Source organism: Cricetulus griseus, chromosome 3 (genome assembly GCF_003668045.3).
Source record: "Cricetulus griseus strain 17A/GY chromosome 3, alternate assembly CriGri-PICRH-1.0, whole genome shotgun sequence".
Lineage (NCBI taxonomy): Eukaryota > Metazoa > Chordata > Mammalia > Rodentia > Cricetidae > Cricetulus > Cricetulus griseus.
This window is the reverse complement of record NC_048596.1, coordinates 19,362,389-19,386,026: the sequence shown is the minus strand read 5'-3', so window position 1 is coordinate 19,386,026 and position 23,638 is coordinate 19,362,389. Positions and strand designations below refer to the sequence as shown.

The 23,638-nt window shown below is 48.3% G+C and overlaps 1 protein-coding gene across 1 annotated transcript; it reads left to right on the top strand.

The window, feature by feature from the left end:
• Window positions 1-584: 584 nt before the first annotated feature.
• Zfyve27 (zinc finger FYVE-type containing 27) lies at window positions 585-21,378 on the top strand. Its single transcript, XM_027407296.2, has 12 exons — window positions 585-765; window positions 1,519-1,716; window positions 5,655-5,725; window positions 7,434-7,620; window positions 11,628-11,723; window positions 13,058-13,170; window positions 13,908-14,047; window positions 15,128-15,199; window positions 16,795-16,939; window positions 18,781-18,827; window positions 19,117-19,198; window positions 20,001-21,378. The coding sequence occupies exons 2-12, from the start codon at window positions 1,520-1,522 to the stop codon at window positions 20,063-20,065; spliced, it is 1,215 nt and encodes a 404-aa protein (XP_027263097.1). The 5' UTR covers window positions 585-765; window position 1,519; the 3' UTR covers window positions 20,066-21,378.
• The last annotated feature ends 2,260 nt before the right edge of the window (window positions 21,379-23,638 follow it).

Here is a 23,638-nt window from a genome sequence, read left to right as displayed (position 1 = left end):
CTTGAAGACAGTAGCTACCCCACCTCCATTCTCTGTAGACCCCTGACATGCAACACGTGCATTCTGCCTTTCCTAGGTCCACAGAGCTTCTACCCAAGACTTCTTTCTTTTTGATTTTTCGAGACAGGGTTTCCCTGTGGCTTTGGAGGCTGTCCTGGAACTAGCTCTTGTAGACCAGGCTGGTCTCGAACTCACAGAGATCCGCCTGCCACTGCCTCCTGAGTGCTGGGATTAAAAGCGTGCATCACCAACGCCCAGCGATTTCTTTCTTTGTTTAATCCTTCTTTCTTTTTTGAGCCAGGAGCTCCCCTAGCGAAGGCTAACCTTGAACTAGAAGTACTCCTGCCTCAGACTCCCAAGGGCTGTGATCACAAACGTGCTTCACCGCGCTAAGAGCTAGGCCGGCCCCTAGGCATTGGGTCTTAAGTGCCCGTTGCATTTAGCGGGTCGTGGAGCTGAGTCGACCGCGGCTTAGCAGAAAAGGGAAACGCGCGCAGGCGCTCACCTGCGCTTGGGTGGGAGGAGCTCCGACCCAAGGCGGGACGCGCGCGATGACGTCACGGGCGCGCCACCGCAGAGCGAGTCGCGTCCCGGAAGCGACGGCGGTGGAGGGGCCGACAGTTCTGAGGAACCTGTGACTTCGGAACGTCGGTGGGAGGCGGCGCGTCGTGGGGTGGGGCGGGCCTGAGGGAACGCTCCGGGGCTTGGTGGCCCTTCCGTCCCCCTGGCCGTCCCTGCCCCTCCTTCCCCTGGGCCAGCGTCCGGGTAGGTAATGGCCATCACACCCCCGCCCCTGTGTTTACTGCGTCTGGCGCGCCCACCCGGGTGGGGGCCGCCACCTGCTGGTCCGGCGACCTTGGGCGGGGCCTGCCTCGCGCGGCCTCGGAGGTGGTGGTGGTCGAGGCCTCTGTAGGCGCTGACCTGCAGATCTCCTTCCCAGGCGCCTGCCCACGGTTCCTTTTTTTCCTGGCTCGTCCTGTCGGGGGTATGGGGTCTGGTCTGCTCCTTTCCAAGTCATGAATGGTGGAGCCAGGGTTAAGAGCGTGCTAAGTGCTTTGCTAGGAAAAGTTCGTGAACCTTTGGGAGCCCTGGCAAAGGTCTCCCAGTCTACACTGGGGGTGTTGACAAAGACTTCCCAGAGCAAGAGAGACAGCCCTCTTTAAGCGGACACCTGAAGGATGAGTAGGATTACCAGATAAAGATGGGAGAAAGATTAACAGGGGACATCTTTTCACTTGGGATTACCAACTGTCTTCCTTCAATAATCTGGTTATTATGGTTTTATATGCTCTTGTACGGTCTGGTGGGGGGGGGGAGTGTGTTGAAGGGGCTCATGAAGAACAGGCTTTATATCCAAGTCGTCCACTCTGCTGATGGTCAGCAGGAACAAAGTTTCCTCCTGTGTGAAATGTGTAGTCCCTCTTACCTCGCAGGGTTAATTATAAGTACCACATGAACGAATGCAAGGGAAATGTGTTGACTCAAGTGCATTGTAAGTGTGGGGAATTGTGATTACAGGATGCAGACATCAGATCGGGAGCTGAGTGGGCCAGAGGTGAGCCCCAGCGTGATGCCTGAGCTTCTCTCTGAGTGTCCACCTGCCCCCACCAAGTCAACAGCGTTTGATCTTTTCAACCTGGTTCTGTCCTACAAGAGGCTGGAGGTCTACCTGGAACCCCTGAAGGACGCAGGTGATGGTGTTCGGTACTTGCTAAGGTACAGACTTCAGGAGTTGCTCTTCCTTTGGTCTCTTTTGCCTCTCTGGCCACTTAGGCAGTATTTGGACTGACTTTTCTGCTCTAGTGATGAATAGTTCTGGAGATGTTGTTTGATCTTTAGATTTATTCAGGTCTGTGTCCCAGCGCCATGTAGAAAAGGCGGGAACCAGGAACTACTGGCCTCTATCAGGATTCCTTGTGGCTAGATAAGCTCCTCTTGGGGACTGTTAGAAAGCCTTGGACATTGGCTTACTATTGCTTCAGGCAGGCTTAAGCCCCCCTTTCTCTCCTAGTTTCAAGATATTAATATTAAAACTTTGATTTTATGTTGCTATTTTTGTTTGTGTGGCATTTGTGTGCAGGTCAGAGGACAGCCTTTGGGAGCTGGTTCTCCTTCCACAGTGGATTCTAGGAGTCAGACTCAGGCTTGGCAGCAACCAGCTAAGCTATCTCACCAGCAAGTTACAATTTTAAGCAAACCTCAAATACAAATACAGTGAAAAAAATTGGACACCATTTTCATTTGTTATTTACGATTATGGTTCTCAATTTTTTTCCTAATTTGTTTCATTTTTCATCCACTGTTATTGTTTTCTAGCTTTCCTTCCTTTTTTTTTTTTTGTTGTTTGAGGTAGTGTCTCAATATATAGCACAGGCTGGTCTGAAGCTCATGTAGGTTAGGCTGTTCTTAGACTTACAAGCTTTCTGTTTCAGACTCACAGGTACTGGCATTACAGGTGTTGGCCACCATATCAGCACCAACTTGCTTTTTTTAAAAAATGTGTTTTTTTGACATGGTCTCATTATGTATCCCTGGCTGGTCTGGAACTCACAGAGGTTTGTCTGCCATTATCTCTGGAGTGCTGGGATTAAAGGCATGAACTGCCATGCCTGGCCTTTCTCTCTTTTTTTCTCCTTTAAGTGATTTATTTACTTTTAAGGTTTTATGTTTATGATGTGCTGTCTGTATATATTTATGTGCACCATGTGTTTCCTGGTTCCTTCAGAGGCCAAGAAAGGCTGTCAGAGCCCCTGGAATTGGAGTTATAGATGGTATTGAATAACTGAGCCTGGATCTTAACCAGTGACATCTCTCCAACTACTGGGTTTATTTATGTTGAAAGTATTTTATTTGGACATACACCTATAATCCCAGCACTTAGGAGGTAGAGGTAGGAGGATCAGAAGTTCAAAATCATCTGTAGGTGGATTTTTCTTTGGGCTGCCAGCCGCAAAAAAGACATGGAGATTTATTAATTATGAAAGGTCAGCCTATAGTTTAGGCTTGTCCCATTAGCTTTTATAACTTAAATGAACCCATTTATATTAATCTATGTTTTGTCTTGTAGCTTTTTATCTCTCCTCCATCTTGCACCTCCTGTTTCCTTTCTATGTCTTCTGGTGTCTCTTTGGTGCCTCAATTCATCTCCTCTTATCTCTCTGCTTAGAAGTCCTGCCTATACCCCTTGCCTAGCTATTGGTTGTTTAGGTTTTTATTAAACCAATCACAGTGACACATGTTCACACAGTGTAAAGGAATATTCCACAATAATCATCCTTAGCTCCATAGCAAATTTGGGGCCAGCCTGGGCTACAGGACACTTTGTCTCAAAAAAACCATACCAAAAAACAAACAAACAAAAATCCTAAATTGCAAATAAATGGCTTTGCATTGCATTCTGAAAGCTTCAGTTTATCAGTTTTTGTTTTGTTTTGTTTTGAGACAGAGTTTCTCTGTGTAGCCCTGGCTGTCCTGAAACTAGCTTTGTAGGTCAGGCTGGCCTTGAACTCAGAGAGATCTGCCTGCCTCTGCTTCTGCTGGGTGCCTATGCCACCACCACCCAGCCAGTTTATGTCTTTTAATACAAGCATTTGATTTCATCATCAAAATAATTTCATACCTAACATCATTAAAAATAACTCCTCACCCTGGGGCTCTTGGTTTCTAATAAAGATTATGAGGAAAGGAATACGATTCTTTGCTTTTCTCATGAAGTCAAACACATACAACCCCAAATAAAAAGATGGCTGTAAACTCAGTCCTATCCAAAAAGTCAAAACAGCACACTGCCAGTGACATTACTTTCCTTCCAGAGCTGCTTGGCTGACAGTGTGATCCCAGGAGACCCACTAAGCAGAGCAGCTGATCCTAAAAATTCTACTGTAGCCTGGGACTCAATAGCCAAACTCCAGGATTGAGTCCCTTGTCAGTCCAAACCTCTTTACTAAAAAAAGAACAATCAAGAGCATAAATGGATCTGACAGCCACTTTCACAGCCCAGTGATCCCCCTGCCAGCTCCAAGCTGGTTCCCCATATTCTCAGACCTCCAAACCTAAAAAGTTAGTGTGCCAAGAGGCACAATGCCACTGGCAGAAGAAAGGAGGACAGGGTGTATGTAACTTGTGCTGAAATGGGCAAAACGGGCACAGACAACAGGATGAGGATGCACTGTTTGCCACCAGCAGATGCATTATTTCTCTGATACTTGTTTCTCTCCTCTGATGGTTCACAGTGTATGTATTCACCTTAGGATATGGGTGTCAGTGGCTTCATAATTATCTATGCTTTTTTTTTATTGTTAGTTTGTTCCATTTTATCTTAATTGTTTCTGAGACTGGGTCTTATGTAGCCCATACTGACCTCCAATTAACTGTGGCTGAGGCTGACCTTGAACTCCTGATTCTCCTGCCTCCACCTCCCCAGTGCTGGAATTATAGTGGTGCTCCTCCACTGTGGGTTCTTTTTCTATAGCGAAGCCAGCAGCACTGTCTTGTCCTAGGAGATTTGAGTCATTTTTCTCTCCCCTCTTTGGGGACTTGTGTATTGTCATTTGGTGGTGGTGTGTGGTGGCGGCTGTATCTCTTTTCACTTCACACAGGTTGTGTACCGGGTGGCAGCTGCATTGCATACTTTTTTTTTTTTTTTTTTTTTGCCAAAGTCTGAGCTCAGGACCCTATGCTTGTTATGCAGATGCTCTACCACTGAGCTAAGTTCCCAACCCTTCAGTTTTAGTATAAAGTAGGTAGTCTTTGTCTCCTTTAGGATTAACATATATTTGAAACCAGTCACAATTGTAGAAGTAAAGACATAAAGTAACATGTGGGCAAAGATATCCATATTTTTTTTTCCTCGATTTCTGTGTTGATGAGTACCTTTTTTAAAAGTCTCATGTGTAGCTCTGGCTGGCCTGGAACTCACTATGTAGGCCAGGCTGGCCTTGAGCTCACAGAGATTTGCTTGCCTCTGCCTCCTGAGTGTTGGGCTTAAAGGTGGGTACCACCACTTCTTGTCCCTGTTGATGAATTCTTGTGCAGATGGTAGACTGGTGAGCTGAGGTTTTTTGTTTTTTCCCATTTCTGTTATTTTCTGTGGTCCAGCAAGTGGCCTGGAGGGTGTGCTGATAATGGTGTTAGGAAATTGTGAAATAGATTAAGGGAACACACTAAAAGAACCTTGTCAGTGTCCCTTGTCAAGGACAGAGCCTTACAAAACATGGTGAAATGCCGGGCGGTGGCGCATGCCTTTAATCCCAGCACTCGGGAGGCAGAGGCAGGTGGATCTCTGTAAGTTCGAAACCAGCCTGGTCTACAAGTGCAGGTTCCAGGACAGCCTCCAAAGCTACACAGAGAAACCCTGTTTCAAAACAAAACAAACCATGGTGAAGCAGCAATAAGCAGGTTTCTTAACAGATGGTAGAAAAGCTCCCCCCTCCCCCCAAGAAGGTTCTGCAGGCCTTGTGGGTTTTGTCACCCTAGGGTTCATGTGCGACCTCTGTTCCTCTGCTGGCCTCCTTCCTACAGATAGGCCCATGTGTATTTCCCCTTGGCCCTCTGTGCTCCTCTTCTCATCAGATTTGTCTGTCTGTCTGTGCTGCCAAGCCTCTTTCAGGCTGGAGGAGTGGCTGTCTTTGTGATCAGAACTCTCTGTGTTGTAGGTGGCAGATGCCTTTGTGTTCCTTGATGACCTGCTTGGGCCTCAACATCTTGTTCCTCACTTTGAACGAGGGTAAGAACTTCTTCTAGAGGCCAGTGTGTTTTTGTGAATCAATGTGGGGGTAGGACCCTGAGTTGGAGCAATGTAGGAGGGACCACCTGTTTGCCAGTTCGAGTCCTCTTAGGTCTGCTTGTGTTGGAACCCAAGTCCTGGAGAGATCCTCAGGGCTGGGCCTCTGTGTGACTGTGGGCACATGACGTAGCCTACTGGTTGAGACTCCATTTCCCTCATCTTTGAAGGGAGGGTAACAGTAGTCTTTCCTCATGAGCACTGTGAGAAATGAGAGCCTGTGTGTGCTGCTCAGCCCAGTGCCTCACACAGGTTAACTGCTGGCAGACTGTAGCTGCCACTACGCCTGTATTGCTTTCTTCTTGACTGCTGGCAGACGCATCCACCTTTTCCCATTTTGCCTTCCTACCTGATTAGGGGCCATTTGCCAACATGACATGGGGTAAGGTTATCTATCAGGAGGAGGACCTGAGGAGCCCCCCCTCCCCCCCCACCGCCATCTGTCATTTTCTCTGCTCCAGCAAATGAGCTTCGATGTGTTAGATGACCACCAGCAGTGGGGAGAGGTACACATACAAAACCATGAGGAAGATGTGGCTAGGTGGTGACTAGAGAAGTCCTGGGTGGCTGTGTCTCCTGAGAACTTCTGTTACGTTTGCTGTGACCCAGGCCTCTCAGGGTTGGAACTGTCAGGTCTGTCAGGTAGTTGTAGGACAAACACCCTCCTCAGGAAGTGAGTGAAAGGTTCAGGGCAGAATGTTTAGAGGAGCTGGCTCTTTACGTCTCACGCATGATTCTCAGTGTTTTCTGTTTTCTATGGACATACGGGGTCAGTGGGTTGAAAATTACCCCACTTCACACAGGATCATCTGTTTTTGGACAGCTTTTTTTTTTCCTCCTTTTTTGAGGCAGGGGCTCTCTATAGCTCAGGCTTGCCTTAAACTCTCCATGTAGTCCAGGCTTGCCTGGAACTTCCCATTTTCCTGTTTCAGCCTCTCAGATTCTAGGGTTACAGATGTAACCACCATCATACCCAGCTTTCTTTTTCTTAGTTGGAGTTTTCTTTGATTAAGTGTCCTAGGATATCAGTGTGTGTGTGTCTAAACATAGTTCTAAATTCAGTCAGTTTCAACAACAGTTTGTGTAACTAGCATTTATTTTGGCCCACAGCTTTGTTTGCTATTGTGATATTGTGTTACAAGGGAGAGTTCCTGTTTTGAATTTTGTCTCTGCCTCATTATCTATCCCTCAGCCCTCAGTACCCCTACATTATCCTAAAAGCCAAAGGAAAGTCTTTCAGTCTACCTTAGTGGTAGAGAGGGTTCAAGTGCCATTCTTGGGGAACTGCCAGCAGCATCCAGGCTATAGATGTGAATCATCTATTGTGTGCATTTTTTATTTTAGTTTAGCGTATGGGTGTTTTGCCTGCATGTGTACTACCACATACCCGACACTCACAATTTTGAACTTAGTTTTGCTGAAGAGACAGCATATCTATAGTACCTGGTGTGGTGGTAAGGTCTGTGAGGGAAAGCTAAGCTGGGTTGAGCAGGCCATAGAGTAGGGAGATCTGGAGGCCTAGCCACAGTGTGATCTGGCCAGGCCTCTCAGGCAGGCGCCTGAAGGAGGTGAGAAAGCCAGCACGTGGACATCAGTGGGCAGGCTCCAGGGCCTGTTTACTGTGTTACCTGCAGTGTTCTTGATCTCTTAGGTGCCTGGTACTCCATGGGTGCCTTGATGATTTCGGTGCCTGCCCTGTTGGGCTACCTTCAGGAGGTTTGCCGGGCACAGCTGCCAGAGTCTGAGCTGTTGCGGAGGAAGTACCACAGCATAAGGCAGGAAGACCTACAGAGAGTTCGCCTTTCCCGCCCTGAGGCTGTGGCTGAGGTGAAGAGCTTGTAAGTATTGAAAGGAGGTCAGGAGTGTGGGCGAGTGAGCCAGCTGCCACTGCATTCTGCCTTTGCGCCACAGACTTCATGCTACTTAATCTCTTTACCAGTTCTGAGCGGAGACACTATTATTATCCTTTACTTAGAGAGGAAGGCAAAGGCTTAGCTAGCTATCGATGTGGACTCCAGATTCAGCTACCTTCACAGCTATGTTCTTTCCCTGGGAGGGACCACTAAGGGTCTTCACTGCTGGATGAAGTGTTAATCTGATTATTCTTTATCAGTTAAAACTCAGGAGTCAGATATCAGATAATGGGATAAGAACTTGAATGATCTGAGAAACAGCTGACAGTGACACCCCCCCTCCCTGCCTTGTTCCTCAATCCAAAAGGGCTGAAACCTTCTCTAAGCCCTGCCCTACCACTTCCTGTGTCTATCAGTCCTCTAAAACCTCTGTGGTTAATTTTGGTCAGCTAGTAGCTAGCTCTGCCCTCTGATTCAAAGCACATTTCATTGGCAGTCTTGGGAGCATCAGAATGCAATCACAGCATCACACAGCAGCTAGGCTTCACTTCTGTGCAGCATCTGACAGCTGACTTGCTTCTCTGCCCCTCTGGTCCCTCACCTATTGGATGTGGTGTTGGGCTTACGCAGAGGATGGTTGTGAAGATTGCTTGAGTGTTGGGTACCCAGGAAGTGTTCAGTGTTAGTCATCATTACCCTTCTGAACATGACGTGGCTGGTGCCTTGAGGAAGCGGCTTTTAGACTGCTGATGAATGTTAACTATGTGAACTTGAGCAGCAGCTGGCTTTTTCTGAGCCTTTCCTTGGATCAGGCTCCATGTAGGCTTTTGACATGCAACAGGGGTTATAACAGAGCTAATGCCTAGAAATTGAGTTATCAGAGTGAGGTCCAGGTGTATGGGAAAACAAACAATTGAAACTTTTTAAATGTAATTTATTTTTAATGTGGGAAATTACCAATAACGGAGTCAGGTAAAAGTACAAGGAAATTTAACAGGGAAAAGCCTTACAGAGTGACTTAGCCAGCCGGCGGGTAGCAGTCTGTACAGCAAGCCGAAGACGAAAGCGAAAGCAGAAACTCGCCACATGAACGTCCCTCACTCTACATCACCCTGACCACGCCCTCACAGGTGGTCAGGCACACCTGTAGCCAGTCCCTAAGCAGGCATGGCTACAGCATCCGCTATAATTCCCCTTTTAGTCTAAAAGAGGATTAAAACTTAACAGTGTAAAGTACCCAAAATTAACAAACATAAAGGTGAAATATAAGAAGATACAACAATCTACTTTTGTCACATCCTAACTATGTCTATTTTACCTAAATCCTAAAGTCATCTGAAAGAGGTGTCCAAGTCTGAACACCTCCTTCCGATCCCAACCATAAACAATAGGAAGCTATTCCTAACTAGATATATACACTATTCTAAGTGACAACTGGACATGCAGGACCCACAAGAAAGTGACTGCTGAACTTACAAAACAAGGCAGTACTGAAGGGTTCCTGTTGAAATGGAGAAGTGTGTCAGACACACTGTGGCCTGTGGGCTGAAGATGGATGCCCCAACGTTACAGAGGAACTTTGGGTGACTGTCCAGGTAGTGAGATGTCTCTGTCAATTCTAGAGTTTATATATTATCCTTCTGTGGTCTTTGATAGAGTTGAAGACAGATAGTTATGGTTATAGTTTTCTTCAGTTATTATAAAAGATAAGTTATTCTTTTTATTTAGACAGAAAAGAGGAGATGATGGGGAATGTACTGTGTATGTTCATCTTATTGATTGTTTAATAAAGTACTATTTGGCTAATGAGGCAGCAAGTTACACGGGACTAGGAGTCAAAGAGGATTCTGGGAAATGCAGTAGAGAAGTGGTGATCCAGGCAGGAAGTGACATATCAAGAAGACTCATTTAAGCAAGTACAAACAGGAAGTGGTCCACTTTCCCCTCCGCTCTTCCTCCAGCGGCGTGATGTAATCCACTGGCAAGGAGGGACGCCAATGGAAGGTGTCCGATAAGATAAGTCTTGTAAAATATATAGATTTAAGATAATTAAGACTGAGCTGGCAGATGAGGAATCCTAGTCATTGGCCAAGCAGAATTTGTACCTAACATAAGTCTGTATTATTTTGTCCATCTACATGGTGGGCAGAACTCAGGTGGCTGGTGGAGACCACCCACATGGCGGTAGGGCTCGGGCAGCTTTTGGCAGAAAGATTTATTGTAACATATTTTTATGCATGTCCTTTTTTTTCTGGAGATGATCTCATGATGTAGCCTTGACTAGTCTGGAACTCAAAATGTAGACTAGGCTGACTACAAATTCACAGAGATCTGCATGCCTCTGCCTCCCAAGTGTGGGGAGTAAAGGCGTGCTCTGGTGTGCTTGACACTGAGATCATATTTTAATATTTGACAAGAGGCACAAGAAGAGTGAAGACAGTTCCATGTGCCATCCATGCACAACAGTTACATTTGCTCACACTGGCTTTAGCGCTGTATTTTTTTCCTTGAACCCTTTGAAAATTATAAACATCCTTTCTGTTTACTTCAAATATTTCAGCATTTATTTCCTGAGATCAAGGACATTGTCTTATGTATTCCCAGTAGAACAGTTGGAATTAGGATATTTATATTGATATATTAGTACATTTCTTTGCTGCATAGTTCAAAATCACATTTTGCTTGTTTTGTTTTTGTTTTTCGAGATAGGGTTTCTCTGTGGCTTTGGAGGCTATCCTCTGTGGCTCTTGTAGACCAGGCTGGTCTTGAACTCACAGAGATCCACCTGCCTCTGCCTCCCAAGTGCTGGGATTAAAGGCATGCACCACTACTGCCTAGCTGTTTTGTTTGTTTTGTTTCGTTTTTGTTTTTCAAAATCACATTTTCCCAGTTGTATTAATGAAGTTTTTTAATATCAGTTTCCCCTGGTCCAGGCTCCAATTTAGACTCCTACATTACATTGAAGGCTTTTTCTTTCATGTAGTGCTAAGATGGGACCCAAGACTTTGTTTGCCAAGCACCTCAGCCCTCACACTTAGTTTCTGTGTTCTGTTAAACCAGGGTGAGCAGTTCCATGTGACCTTGACATACCTGATCTAATACGAACTTACTGTGTTGTTGAAGTTCCCCAGTTTGTGTTGTTCAGTTCCTTGTTAGACTCAGGGTATACATTTTGAGCAGGACTGACAAGTGGCTTGTCTTAGTCCATATGAGAGCCACACAATGTCAGGAAATACTGACTTTGGTCAACTTCTCACTGTAAATTTTTGTTTACCCTTGGTTAGTAACCTGTGGAGAGATACATTGAGACTGAGATATCTTGTTTCTCATCAGCTTTCACTCAGCTGCTGTAAAAGCCACTGGTGGGTCCTGACCTCATTAGTTAGTTTCATGGTGGTTGAGAAGTGGCGCTCTGCTTACCCTTCCATTTGCATTTATTTTCTGGTGTTCTGCAGTGAGCAAGTGTGCTTCTCCTTGATTGTCAGTGTGAATGCAGGGAATCTTATTTCATTTTATAGGAGTGTCTCGGTTTGGCCGATGGGACCACTTTGAACTATGTTTGTGTTTTTTCATTATCATTTTTAGTGCTGCCTTATGGTGTGGCCCACCAGAATGTTCACATTTGTCTCAGACTTGCCCTGCTCCAGCACTGGAAGCAGCCATGTCTCTAAGGAGCCCTTTGGGTGGAAGGAGAGCCCGGACTGTACACAGTAGTTCCTCCCCATTGTAATAAATAAAATAAAGAAATAGCAGGGACCTTAACCGCTTTACCTCAGCAAGGGGCTCCCAAAGCGGGTTGGTATAGGCTGGGACACTTCCAGACCATCCACTCCCAACAGGAGTGTTTACAGACTGTCCGCTGCTGACCAGTTGTGCCAACTATGTGAAGCCAGCCTCTGCACACTCATAGCCTCTGTACTCCTGGAGGGCTGGGTGGGTTGGTTTGGGAGGGGGCAGGACCTGTCCACTCACAGAAGCTCCTGTGTCTGCAGCTTGATCCAACTGGAAGCCTTCCTGACCCGCCTGTGTTGCACCTGTGAGTCAGCCTACCGTGTACTACACTGGGAGAACCCCATGGTGTCCTCACAGTGAGTGGGCCCCTTCTTTTTTACCCACCACCCTGTAGGTCTCTCTGGATTGAAGCCTCCCTCCCCACCAGGTGAAGCCAGCTCCCTTGAAAAGGCTTCTGCCCCACCCACCTCAGGAGAAGTCCGAACATAGACTTTTGAGCCTACTTGCTTGCTTGCTCTTGTTTAGGTGTCATTTTAAAAGGTACACAGTACTAGTACTTAACTAATAAGCGAGTACCTCACTGTGTGTTCTACCACCCTGTGAGCTCATGGTCAGCTGCCTTTTGGAGCTGCTCTCAGGCCTGTTAGCTTCATGTTGACTGTGAGATTGCTTTTCTCTGTGTTAAAAATGAATGTTTTGTCTGCATGTATGTGTGCTTGTATACCCTGACGGTGCTGGTAATCAAACCATGATTCTCTACAAGAGCCCAAAGTTCCCTAGGCAAGTGAACTACATCTCTAGCCTATATGTGAGTTTCTCTTTCTTCATTAATAATATCATAAGTGGTTGCAACAAAGTCTTTGGAATTGTTTTGTAATGTAGACTGGAAGTGTTCTGTTATATTTAGATAAGTTCTACTTTTCATTACTAGCCCTACAGAGAGCATTTTGTTGTTGTTGTTGTTTTGTTTGGTTTTTCAAGACGGGGTTTCTCTGTAGCTTTGGAACCTTTCCTGGAACTCGCTCTGTAGACCAGGCTGGCCTTGAACTCATAGAGATCAGCTGCCTCTGCCTCCCGAGTGCTGGGATTAAAGGTGTGCATTACCATCACCTGTCTACAGTGAACATTTTTATGGACTTAGTTTTAATTTTTTGAAAGAATTTTTAAAGATGAATTTAAAAGATGAAATCACTGCATAAATGGAATGCATGTTTTTGAGGCTTTCCTGTGTCAGTAGTGATTATAACTGATGTCTGTCCAGGCTTCACTTGTGCCAGGCCTGTGCACAGAGGCTCCTGTTTATTGTCTTACTCTTTCTAGTGACCCCATGAAGTAGATGCTGTTTAACCTGCACTTTATAGGTGAAGTAATGCTTGAGAGCCAAAGGACTTGTCACAGAGACAAGTGGCAGAGTTTGTTTCAGGCCCAGACAAACTTTTGTGTCTAGACTTGAGAGCCCAGATCCTGCGAGTGATGGCAGCTGAGCTAGTGTGTGGACTCCCCACTTGAGACACAGTGTGGCTTCACTGGTGTCACTTGATAGAAACCAGCAGCTTGGTACTTCTGAGTGCTTCCTCAGCAGTTCTGCACTGGTTTGATTGGCAGGTCTTGTCAGTTTGTGCCCAGAGCAGTTTCTCACCTGGGTGCTCCCCTCCGTTACCCTTCTGATCATGGACTTTGTGTTCATCAGGTTCTATGGCGCACTTCTGGGCATGGTTTGCATGCTCTACCTACTGCCTCTCTGCTGGGTCCTTGCCCTTTTAAACAGCACCCTCTTTCTGGGAAACGTGGAATTCTTCCGAGGTAAGCCCCAGAGAGCCTATGGCCCACTCTGCCCACTCTGAGGACCCGTTTAGGCTTCCAGCTTCTGTGTGCTTGCTGTGCTTGCCACAAGGGGGCAGCTTTCCACTCGTTATCTCTGGGAGTGTGCTGGGGTTGGGTGGCTGCCATTAGAGGGTTCCCTCTCCTTTTTTAAGTCAGATGCATCACTGCTTACTGATAAGGTGACTTCTAGAAGATAAGGGAGGGGCTTTTCCCTAAATTGCAACTACTCCTGCACTGTGGCCACCTGGAGTAGCTGCCACATCTCTGTGTGAGCGCTGAGTCTGCTGTCTGGCTTCTGGATGCTGGGCAGTTTGGAGAGGCCCTGTGCTTGGGCCTTTCTTTCTGTTTGTCCCCCTCTGTCCTTAGTGTATGATCACTTACTATATCTATATGGACTCTCTGGCTGACTCTCTCTATAGCAGAGGGGCTGGTGCTGATAGAGAACACTCTTAGAGGGCCACTTGTTGTGTCTTTGGGAAATTCCCTCTAGAGTTCTTTCTGGATTTTTTTTTTTTTTTTTTTTTTTTGAGACAAGGTCTCACTTTGTAATCCTGGTTGACTTGGAATCTCTATGTAGACCAGGTTGGCCTTGAACACCCAGAGATCTGCCTGCCTCTGCCTTACTAGTGCTGAGGTTAAAGGTATGATATGCACCACCACAGCCCACTTACTGTGTCTTATGTCACCTCTGACCCTATTCACCATTCTGTCTGCAGTGGTGTCTGAGTATAGGGCTTGCCTACAGCGGCGGATGAACCCCAAGCAGGAAGAGCATGCCTGTGAGAGCTCAGCACTGCAGGACGCTGGCGGAAGGAGTACCCTGCTGGACAGCACACCAGCCCCTACACCCACAGAGGTGAGCATTCTGGCATTGGCAAGAGGTCCTCCCCTTGTGTCTTTTTTTGGTTTTTCGAGACAGGGTTTCTCTTTGGCTTTGGAGGCTGTCCTGGAACTAGCTGTTGTAGACCAGGCTGGTCTCGAACTCACAGAGATCCACCTGCCTCTGCCTCCCGAGTGCTGGGATTAAAGGCCTGGGCCACCAACACCTGGCTTTTTGTTTGTTTGTTTGTTTTAAAGATTTTATTATGTATACAACATTCTGCTTCCATGTATATCTGCACACCAGAAGAGGGCATCAGATCTCATAATGGATGGTTGTGAGCCACCATGTGGTTTCTAGGAATTGAACTCAGGACCCCTGGAAGAGCAGTTGGTGTTCTTAACCTCTGAGCCATCTCTCCAGCCCTCCCTGGTGTCTTTTTTTTTTTTTTTTTTAACCTCCCTCTTGTGTATAAGTCATGGCTTCTGGGCTGAAGCTGTGGAGCTTCCTCCCATCTAGTCTCTAAGATGCTTAGTAATAAGATGTGCAATGAAGATAGCTACCTGGGCTTTTCTGAACTCTTGGTCTGTGTCTGGTGCTGTGCTAAGTGCCCCATGGGGTGTGAATAGTGTGAATACTTGCTCTGTGTCTGGTGCTGTACTAAGTTGCCCCATGGGGTGTGAATAGTGTGAACACTTGCTCTGTCTGCTGCTGTACTAAGTGCCCCATGGGGGTGTGAACACTTGCTCTGTGTCTGGTGCTGTGCTAAGTGCTCTATGGGGTGTGTCTTAGGGATGAGGATGAGATCATTTCCAGTGGCACAAGAAAGACTGAGGCATAGAGTGGCTGCCACAGGCTCTTAGCTAGTAAACTGGGTCTCAGGCAGGCTCTGTGACTGTTGGCTACTGTGGGTCCACTGGAGACTTGTTCTAGGGCCCTGCCCTGTGGGGTTAGAGGATACCCTTTCCTGTGGTTGCCTCTTTCCTGCAGGTGTGCAGTTTCCTTGGTCTGGGGCCAGGGGCTTTGGAGCCTAGCCACTAACTCTCAGCAGGTGGCTCTCTACTGTAGAGACTGGGTTGCCAACTTTCTCTTTTGCCATAGAGTCTTTCTTCCTAGGACCTCACGCCAGGCAGTGTGGAAGAAGCTGAGGAGGCTGAGCCAGATGAAGAGTTCAAAGATGCAATTGAGGTGGGTGGCCTTCTCCCAGTGCCCTCTGTGACCAGGCCAGATGTTGGGTGGGCTGAGAGCTGTGTTTTTTGTTTTTTGTTTCTCTAATATCCACATGGGAAGCCAGAACTCGCTCTGAGCTAGAAATTCACTGGTTGAAAGAGAGCTACCGTCTCTTCCTTCTCCCATCATCTGTCTTGGGAGCCCAGTGCAGGGCTGGCTCTGCTAGTCTGTCCAAACCACTGTTGCGGGGTGGGGGGTGGGTGGGGGGTTGTTTGAGCTTATGTCAGGGAAGCGTGTTTGGAGGCGGTGCCTACCCTGTGCCTCTGTCTTTCTGTGGACTGAGTTCCATAGATGTCCCTTTGGGAGGGTGGAGAGAGTGGTTGCATGGCCAAGTGCTAGTTCAGGGGAAGTTCAGCAACCTTTAGACAGTGATTTAGATTGGTAGTTTGAAAACGTGTTTTATTTGGCTTGTACATGTTTAAAATAGTTCTTCAAGCCAGTGTTTAAAACAGGGCAGATTCCAGTTAGAACTGTAGACTTGCGACTCTCCTAGTATCTCAGAGTCTGCAGCAGTCAGTGTAGTTGAAGGCATTGTCTCCTGTTGGATAAGATACATGATGACTCATCTGGTAGAGGTGCCGGTTGCCAAACCTGATGGCCCAAGTTTTGTCCCCAGAACCTCCATGGTGGAGGGAGAGAAGTGACACTGGAAGGTGTCCCCTGACTTTCATGTGTGCTGTGGCACACACACCCATGCACACAAGTCACATGCTGCGGTCGTGTTGTCCTGCATTCCCACCCTCTCCGCTTACTGAGGCCTTCTGTCTGTTGTTATTTGTTGTCCCTGTTACATTGCTGTTTGTCTCAGAGTAGGAACTCGCCTGTTTATGTCTCTGTAAAGCCGGAGGTTGTTGGAAGGGTGAGAGTCTTGTGAATCTTAACCTGGCTACACGGCTGACTCGCCCTCAGACCTGCGCTTCCATTTCAGTTGTGACTGCTGTAGACTTCCTCAAGGGTAATGGCTGTAGGCTTGAGTCTGGGGAGGGTGGAGATAGCTATGGCAGACGCTTCCAAGCATTTTTGTTCATGACCCAAGTAAGGAACACATTTTTAGATCCAGACAGTTCATCCTTAGTTCTGTAAAATGTGTGGAACTTAAGCAAAACCCTTAGCCCCAAAGCCTGTTGTAAGGGATGTTCCCTTTCTTCCTCTGTTCTGTTGAACTGTTATGACCAGTAAGAGAAGAGTCACACCGCACTTTCTCTAAGCTTCCTTGGGTCGGGCTGCTTCCAGAGAGCCCGCCTGTTAACTTCATCCTTCGGGAAGGGCTCAGAGCTCGGGATGGCACAGCAGTTTCCCCTGCCTCCTCGTGCTCCTTCCTTCCTGCCATCTCTCTCTGTTTTTTCTTCTTTTCCCCCCGCACCCTGGGAGGCAGGAGACCCACCTGGTGGTGCTGGTAAGTAGGAGCAGGGTGACAGGGGCAGGGCTGGGCTGGGCAGGGTTGCTGAGTTAGCTGTGCCACACTTCATGGGCCACCATGCCCAGGTGCCTCTGCCCGCAGGACCTGGGCTGTTCTAAGTGATGAGCAGGACTGGAATAAGCTGTTCCCACAGGAGGATGATGAGGGCACCCCGTGCCCAGCAGAGGATGAGCTGGCCCTACAGGACAATGGGTTCCTCAGCAAGAATGAGGTGCTGCGCAGCAAGGTGTCACGGCTTACAGAACGGCTCCGCAAGCGTTATCCCACCAACAACTTTGGTATGGCCAAAGAAGTGGATTGGAGGTGGGGGTATAAAGCTAGGGCTGGTGGGACTTAGGGAGTTGAAAGACACTGGAGCCACAGGGACAGAGTCCAAGAATTATGGACACTGTGAAGATGTCCATGGAACCTTGGGAAATTCCCAGATGTCTGAGGAAGTGTGAATGTGGAATGAATGTGAGTCTCTTCATGTCCACCTCTCGTTATTGAATATTAGCTGACAGGAAGACAAGGTGTTCTTCGGCCCAGGCTGCAAAGAGTTGTGATCCTGAGATGGCAGATTTTGACAGAAAATAACTAGCTCAGCCTTAGTTTCCCCTTCTGTAAAAGAGAGAATTATTGTTGGGTTGTTGTGGATAGCGTGACAGTACATGCCAAGAGTTAGCACAGGGCCAGGCTGGCTCTTAGTAACTGGGTGCTGTTTGTGTGGGAGGTGCTGGCTGAGCCTGTTTGTCCATGAGAGCCTGTCTTGGTCATTGTGACCTGACTATCTGCAGTAAAGGGTACCTTCTTCTGGACATGGTGGTTTTCTGAGTTCACTTGTAGCCAAAGTTGTAGTTTGGTTAGTTTGTATTTTCTTGGGGTAGTGAGAAGGGTCAAGGACGGAGCTTGCAGGGGACCAGGCTCTAGTCTGGAACCCTGAGAACAGAGCTAACTAAATTCCTGTGGAGATCCTAGAGTAGCTGGTGGCTGAGAGCCACTCTGGCCTTAGAATTGTGGGTTCCAGTGTTTAGTGAGTTTGAGGGAGGCAAGATCCCCAAGTTTATCTTCGAGAATGTGAGGGGCCTCTGGGGCCTGCCTTCCTGCCCCTGACTGGTGGTGGCTGTCTTTTCAGGGTTAGGTGTCCTGGGCTTGATGTTTCCTTCTGGGTGTCAGTACATTTGCGCTGACGCCTGGCTTTGGGAGACAGCCCAGGCTCAGGCCCCTTTCGTAAACATATTCCCGTTTCTCAGGTGGATGGGATGGAACAGGAAGATCCTCTGGGCCCAGAAGCAGCCAAGGGATGTTTGTCTCAGACATCTCTGCCATGGCCCCCCTTGATCCCAGGGAGTGTCTTTTAGTAAGAGCTGTGGGTAATTCTGGCTGGACTAGGAAGGAGCTCTGGGACTGTCACGTTTAAACATGTTACCCACGAGTCAGCCATGCCCTCTCCTGATTGTTGCCCTGCCAGGTGGTCACAGGCCCCAGAACCCTTTTCTCCATTTTTCCTCTCTCCTTACATCCACTCCTTGACTGCCAGTCACCATCTGAGCTGCTGTTGGCTGTTCTGCCACTGTCGGAAGCTCCTCTGTCTCATTACACTTGGTGGCTTAGGAAGCCATGTGCTCCTGCTTGTCACCAGTGCTTGAGAATTCCACCCTCCATGTCGTCATGGAAAGCGCCTGATTTCAAGCTCCTCTCTTGGAATTTTCTGATGACCGAAAGCAGGAGTGTGCATTTCTTGGAGGCCTATCTGTCCCTCGGCTGTGGGCAGGTGTTTGTAAGGAAACATCATGTTGGGCTTCACTGAGTCAGGTCCCTGCTGGCTTGGCTAGATTCCAGGGAGGAAATTCTTGGGGTGCTCCTTGATAGTCTGCCAAGCCTGTCAGTGGGGGTGGGGAGCCACCCACTCAGTGTTGTGAGGGTGCGAGGGTCAGAGCTGTGGATAGCCTGGTGGCAGCTGCTCCTAGGGGTGGACACCATTTCTTATTCTGAATCCAGACCTTGCTCTTTGCACCCAGCTGAGAGGCTGGGCTGTGCCAGGCTGGGGTCCTAAGTGTCCCAGTCAGAAGAGTCAGGAGCAGTTCGGGTTGAGTGGCATGGGCTGGGACCTAGCTGAGCTGCTGCCTTTATTTCTCAGGGAACTGTGCAGGCTGCGCTGCCACCTTCTCAGTGCTGAAGAAGAGGGTAAGTCTGTTGTGTGCTGGGGCGGTATGCTGGGGCTGTGCTTGTGCTGGGCTCAGGAGAGTCATCAATGAAGCCTAAGTCTCATGTCACAGAGGCCAGTGCCCAGGTTTGCTCAGGCCACTGCATCTTCCCTGCTTCAGGCCCACACTCTTATCAGCCTTCTGCTGGCTGTTTTGTCCTGTCTCATTCTTACCCTCTTGAGTCTTACAGGATTGGATGATGAGGGGAGGAGTGTCAGGTGCCTGAGGGTGGGCTCCATCTGACATTGACATTGTTTTCTTGTGTACAGCGGAGCTGCAGCAACTGTGGTAACAGCTTCTGCTCTCGGTGCTGCTCCTTCAAGGTGCCCAAGTCCTCCATGGGGGCCACAGGTGAGGGGTGCAGGCGTGGGTCAGGGAGGCTGCCTTGGGAAAGGACGGGGGGGGGGGGCCGTGTGACTCACTTTCCCCCCAGAGGAGATCACCTGGTTGAATCTTATTTTCATTACCTTGGTAACATTTTTAACAAAAATCAAGATCAAAATGATTTATCTTCTTCTTCTAAAAGCTGTACATGTTTGTTGTAAATAAAACCTGTGGATGAGCAAAAAGAAGAAAATACTCCTTTATATTCCAGACAGGATGGTTGGGTGTGGGCCTGTGTGTCGCTGGCATGTAGGTAGCTTGAATGTGCATTTGTGATCTTGAAAACTGGGATTATGTTTCACTTCCTGCCCTGTGATGTGTTGCGATGTTGGGCAAGCTTTTTTCCTTCCGATCTTACAAGTAGCACATGCTTGTTAACTATAAAATTTGGAAATTATTATAAAGAAGAAAGGAAGAGAAAAGTGATCCTGTAATCTTACCACCCAGAGATTTTTAACCACCGTTAAACGTTTAGGGAAATTTTCCTCTGGTATTTTATTTAAAAAAAAATAAAAAGCTTTAAAAAAGTGTTTTGTTGATGCCAGAAGAATTTCCAGTGCATAGAACACCTGGAGAGGCCTGCTGTTGGCATCAGAGCCCCAGTGCTCCAGCATGTCGGAGGGCAGGGAGTGAGCTGAGTCAGGGAGGGTGTGGGCTGGGCGGTGGGTGGTCTGTCTTAGGACTGGGAAGGCTAATTCAGTACTTGGCGCCTTGAGCCTAACGGGTACAAAGAACCAAAGAACCGTCTCACCGCTTTCTTCCTTTCCAGCTCCTGAAGCCCAGAGAGAGACTGTGTTTGTGTGTGCCTCCTGTAATCAGACCTTGAGCAAGTGAGAAGAGAAGAGAAGAGAAGAGAAGAGAAGAGAAGAGAAGAGAAGAGAAGAGAAGCCAGGCTCCCTCTGTCCTGGGGCCAGCAGTAGACCCCACTCTCCCAACCCTGGTCCTCTGAGGCGTGTGCTGGGCAAACGTAGCCTGACAGCTAGATCCTTCCTACCCTTCCCCTGCTGCCTCCAGCTGGGCTGGTGATGCTCTAAGGCCCAAGGGGAGAGGAACCCTTGGAGCTCCCCTCCTCCCCCACTGTTGACTCAGGGCTGGCCAGGGAAATGTCCACCACGAGCAGAATTGAGCATAGACGGCTCCCATCTGGGCTCTGATGGCCTTAGTACCTAAGAGACCTGAGGTGGGAAAAGAGGTTCTTCCTGTTGAATACCAGGCATCTAAGACCCAGAGAGCCTGCAGGAGGACTTCAGACACCATGGACGCTGCCTTTTAAATAGCCTCAGGATCTGTTGTTTTCTAGAGACAGGGTTGGAGCTCCCAGGTACCCAGAGGAGAGTGCCATGAGGGTGCTGGTCACGTCCTTCAGTGTCAAGTGAATGGCAGCATGGGGAAGCTCTGCCTACAGACTCTTACCTTCCATGATTTCTGTTGTCCTCAGCTTTGCTGCCCTGGGTCTAGTGTACCCCACCTCTTCTCACTGCCACCTCTCCCTGTCCCTTATTCCGTAGAGCATGAGGCCAGGGGAGTGGAGCAGAGATTCTGAAAGCCTTGGCCTTTGAGGTCCAGGAAAATGTAGGACCTTGATGGGCTTCTTAGAGTTCAGGGCTGTTCCTGGAGAACAGTGTCCATTGTGGGATAAGGTCCCATGGTCATTTTTATGTTCTCTCTGATCTGCTAAGGGGGCTCTGTGCCTCTTCTTAAGCCATGAGCTGGCTCAGGCCCCCCTCCCTGGAGCTGCCCTGTCTTTTCTCCCTGTATTTATTTATTTATTTCATGGTTCCTGGGAGCATGCAGTGCAGGAGTGGGGTGAAGACGATAAGGGCTTCTGCCTGAGACCCTCCTGAGAGTCATGGCCTTCCCTTGGGGCTGCACTGCAGGGCCTTGCAGCTGTAGCAGGGGAACTAACTATTCTGTTGTCTAAGCATGGAGTTGGTGGAAGCTGGGTGTGGGATGAGTGACTCTGGTCCAAAGCTCTCTTTGCTAATCAGCCATACTCAGAGCAGTGAGGGTTTGGCAGGGACCAAGCAGCTGAGATGTACCCTTAGTCCTGGTGAGAGAATGTTACCTCTGTGCTTATGAATTTATACCAGAGAGCAGAAAGGAGGGAGCTCTGTATGGAGAATTGTCAATAAAGGCCCCAAGCTTAATCTTTTGTCCTGTCCTTGTGCCAACACTCGCCGCCAGGGTGGAGACCGTGGTTTCTTAGTGCTGTTGAGGTTTTTCACTTGGCCAAGGGCAGGGTGTGGGGTGGGTCTCTGCACACTGTCTGTGGCCGTGCATGTGCCACTGCCCAGTCTGAGGGGGAGCCAGGCTCAGGGGAAAGCTGTGCTTTGTAAACAGGAGGGGCAGGCTTTGTCTTGTGACCAGACTGAGGGCCTTGGGTTGAGGTTGGGATCAGAATTTAAATATTAAACAATGCAGGCTTTACAATGGAGAGGTTTTAGCTAATCCCTCCTGAGAAAGCCAGAGAGGGCTAGCACTGCAGGAGGCTGAGAGTTAGTAGGTGTGAGGTGCAGGTTACCCCTGTGATTCAGGCTAGGCTGGGTGGTTACTGGGTGCTGAATACTGCACACATTTGTTAGTGCCAGTGACAGGTCCAAGAGGTAGGCATTGTTTTCCTCACAGTAAGATGGTAGTGTCCAACAGCAGAGGTGTAAGCCCTCTCCAAGCTCAGTCCCTCCTACCGTGAGCCTCCTGTGTGAACCTCCTGTGTGCTATCATCCTACAGCCTTCAGACAAATCATGCATCTCTGTCCTGTGTCTTTACAGAAGTCATCTTTTTTTCTTCTTTTAAGTCAGAGAATAATTTTAAATCACCTTTTAAAGAAGAGTATAGTTTGAAACAGTTGATACCATCTTGTTGCAAGGTGACTGTCACTGCTCAGGAAGGCTGGCTATCAGGTGTCACAGATGTGAGAAAAGGGGTTTTGCCCTTTTTGTTTCCTGGAGGTACTTGTGAGGAAGCTGTCTTTAAATGCAGAGCCACCAGAGTTCAGCAGGACTGGTGGCAGTGTCACCATGGAGCCTGGGGTACAGACAATTCAAAGTGGGACAGCAGACAGCTTGCGATTTGTGGATGTGAATTTGACCTTGGACATCCAGGAGCAGGGAACAGATAGCCAGGTTGTAGTCCTGGCACCTGGCAGGGCCGGTCTGGAGGCTTGGCTGCAGCCTGGCTTGGGCTTGGGTCTGTTGAGGCTTTTGTGGTCTGCTGTGTTGATGCTGCTGCAAAGGTCTTGGCAGACCGGGAGCAGGCAATGACTTTGGGGGTCTCCTGTAGCCTTTGGGGCTGAAGCCAAATGCATTTCCATTTTCATTCCTTTTTCAGAGGTCTGTGTCTGTCTTCGCACAGCTGACCCTGCTCATGTGTCACTTTGCCAGGCAGCATGTCCAGCCAGTAGTTCATTTTGAAGTCCCACAGCACAGCGCCACAGGTCCATTCAATTGGTGGGCATTTTAAATGGGAAAATAATGGCACAAGGAGGTTAAGTGACCCACCCAAAATGGAATGGGAATTATGCTGCAGGTGTTTGTAGCAGCCATGGCCTAAGAAGCTTTGGGTAAAGGTCACAGTCTGGGCAGCTCCCTCACTTTCTGGTTCCCATTCTCTAAGGAGCTAGCCACTGAGCTAACAAGAAGTGTCTGCCCACCAGGCACCACCCCCTTCAGCAGAACAGAGGTGGCCTTGTGGTGGGAGCTGCTACCTTCCTGAGCTCCCAGTGACCCCCACCTCCTGCCAGTAACACCCCAGCAGCACATTCCATTCTCTGGCACTGCTGGTGGCTGGGGATTCTGGGTTCCTGTGGCTGGGAGCCTTCTTGGAGCTCCAGCAGAGCCTGCTGTCTGGGCTGGGACACTGGGCTCCAGCCACACACATTCCAGCAACAAACACCCCCCACATTAGATTTCTCAAGGAGTGAACTTTAGCTAGGATTACAACTGGCTGTATAGTTGTGGGATGTGAGCTTGCTTTGTGGAGACCTGAGGCTGGTAGGGGTGAGAGGAGAGGAGTAGGTGGGACTCATTGGCTCCTCTGCCTTGGTCCAGGCCCTTGAAGTGTCATCAGTGTCATCAGAGCAACTTCCCAGAACCTTCACAATTGTTTGCATCCTTAACCCCACAGTAGAAGGTGGTAAATAGTCCTTTTTTTGTTTGTTTGGAGACAGGATATTTCTGTGTAGCCTTAGTTGTCCTGGAACTTGCTCTGTAGACCAGGGTGGCCTTGAACTAACAGAAATCCACCTGCCTCTGCCTCCTGAGTGCTGGCTTAGTCTTCAGACTTTTTTTTTTTTTTTAAGATTTTATTTGTTTATTATGTATACAACATTCTGCTTCCATGTATATCTGCACACCAGAAGAGGGCACCAGATCTCATAACGGATGGTTGTGAGCCACCATGTGGTTGCT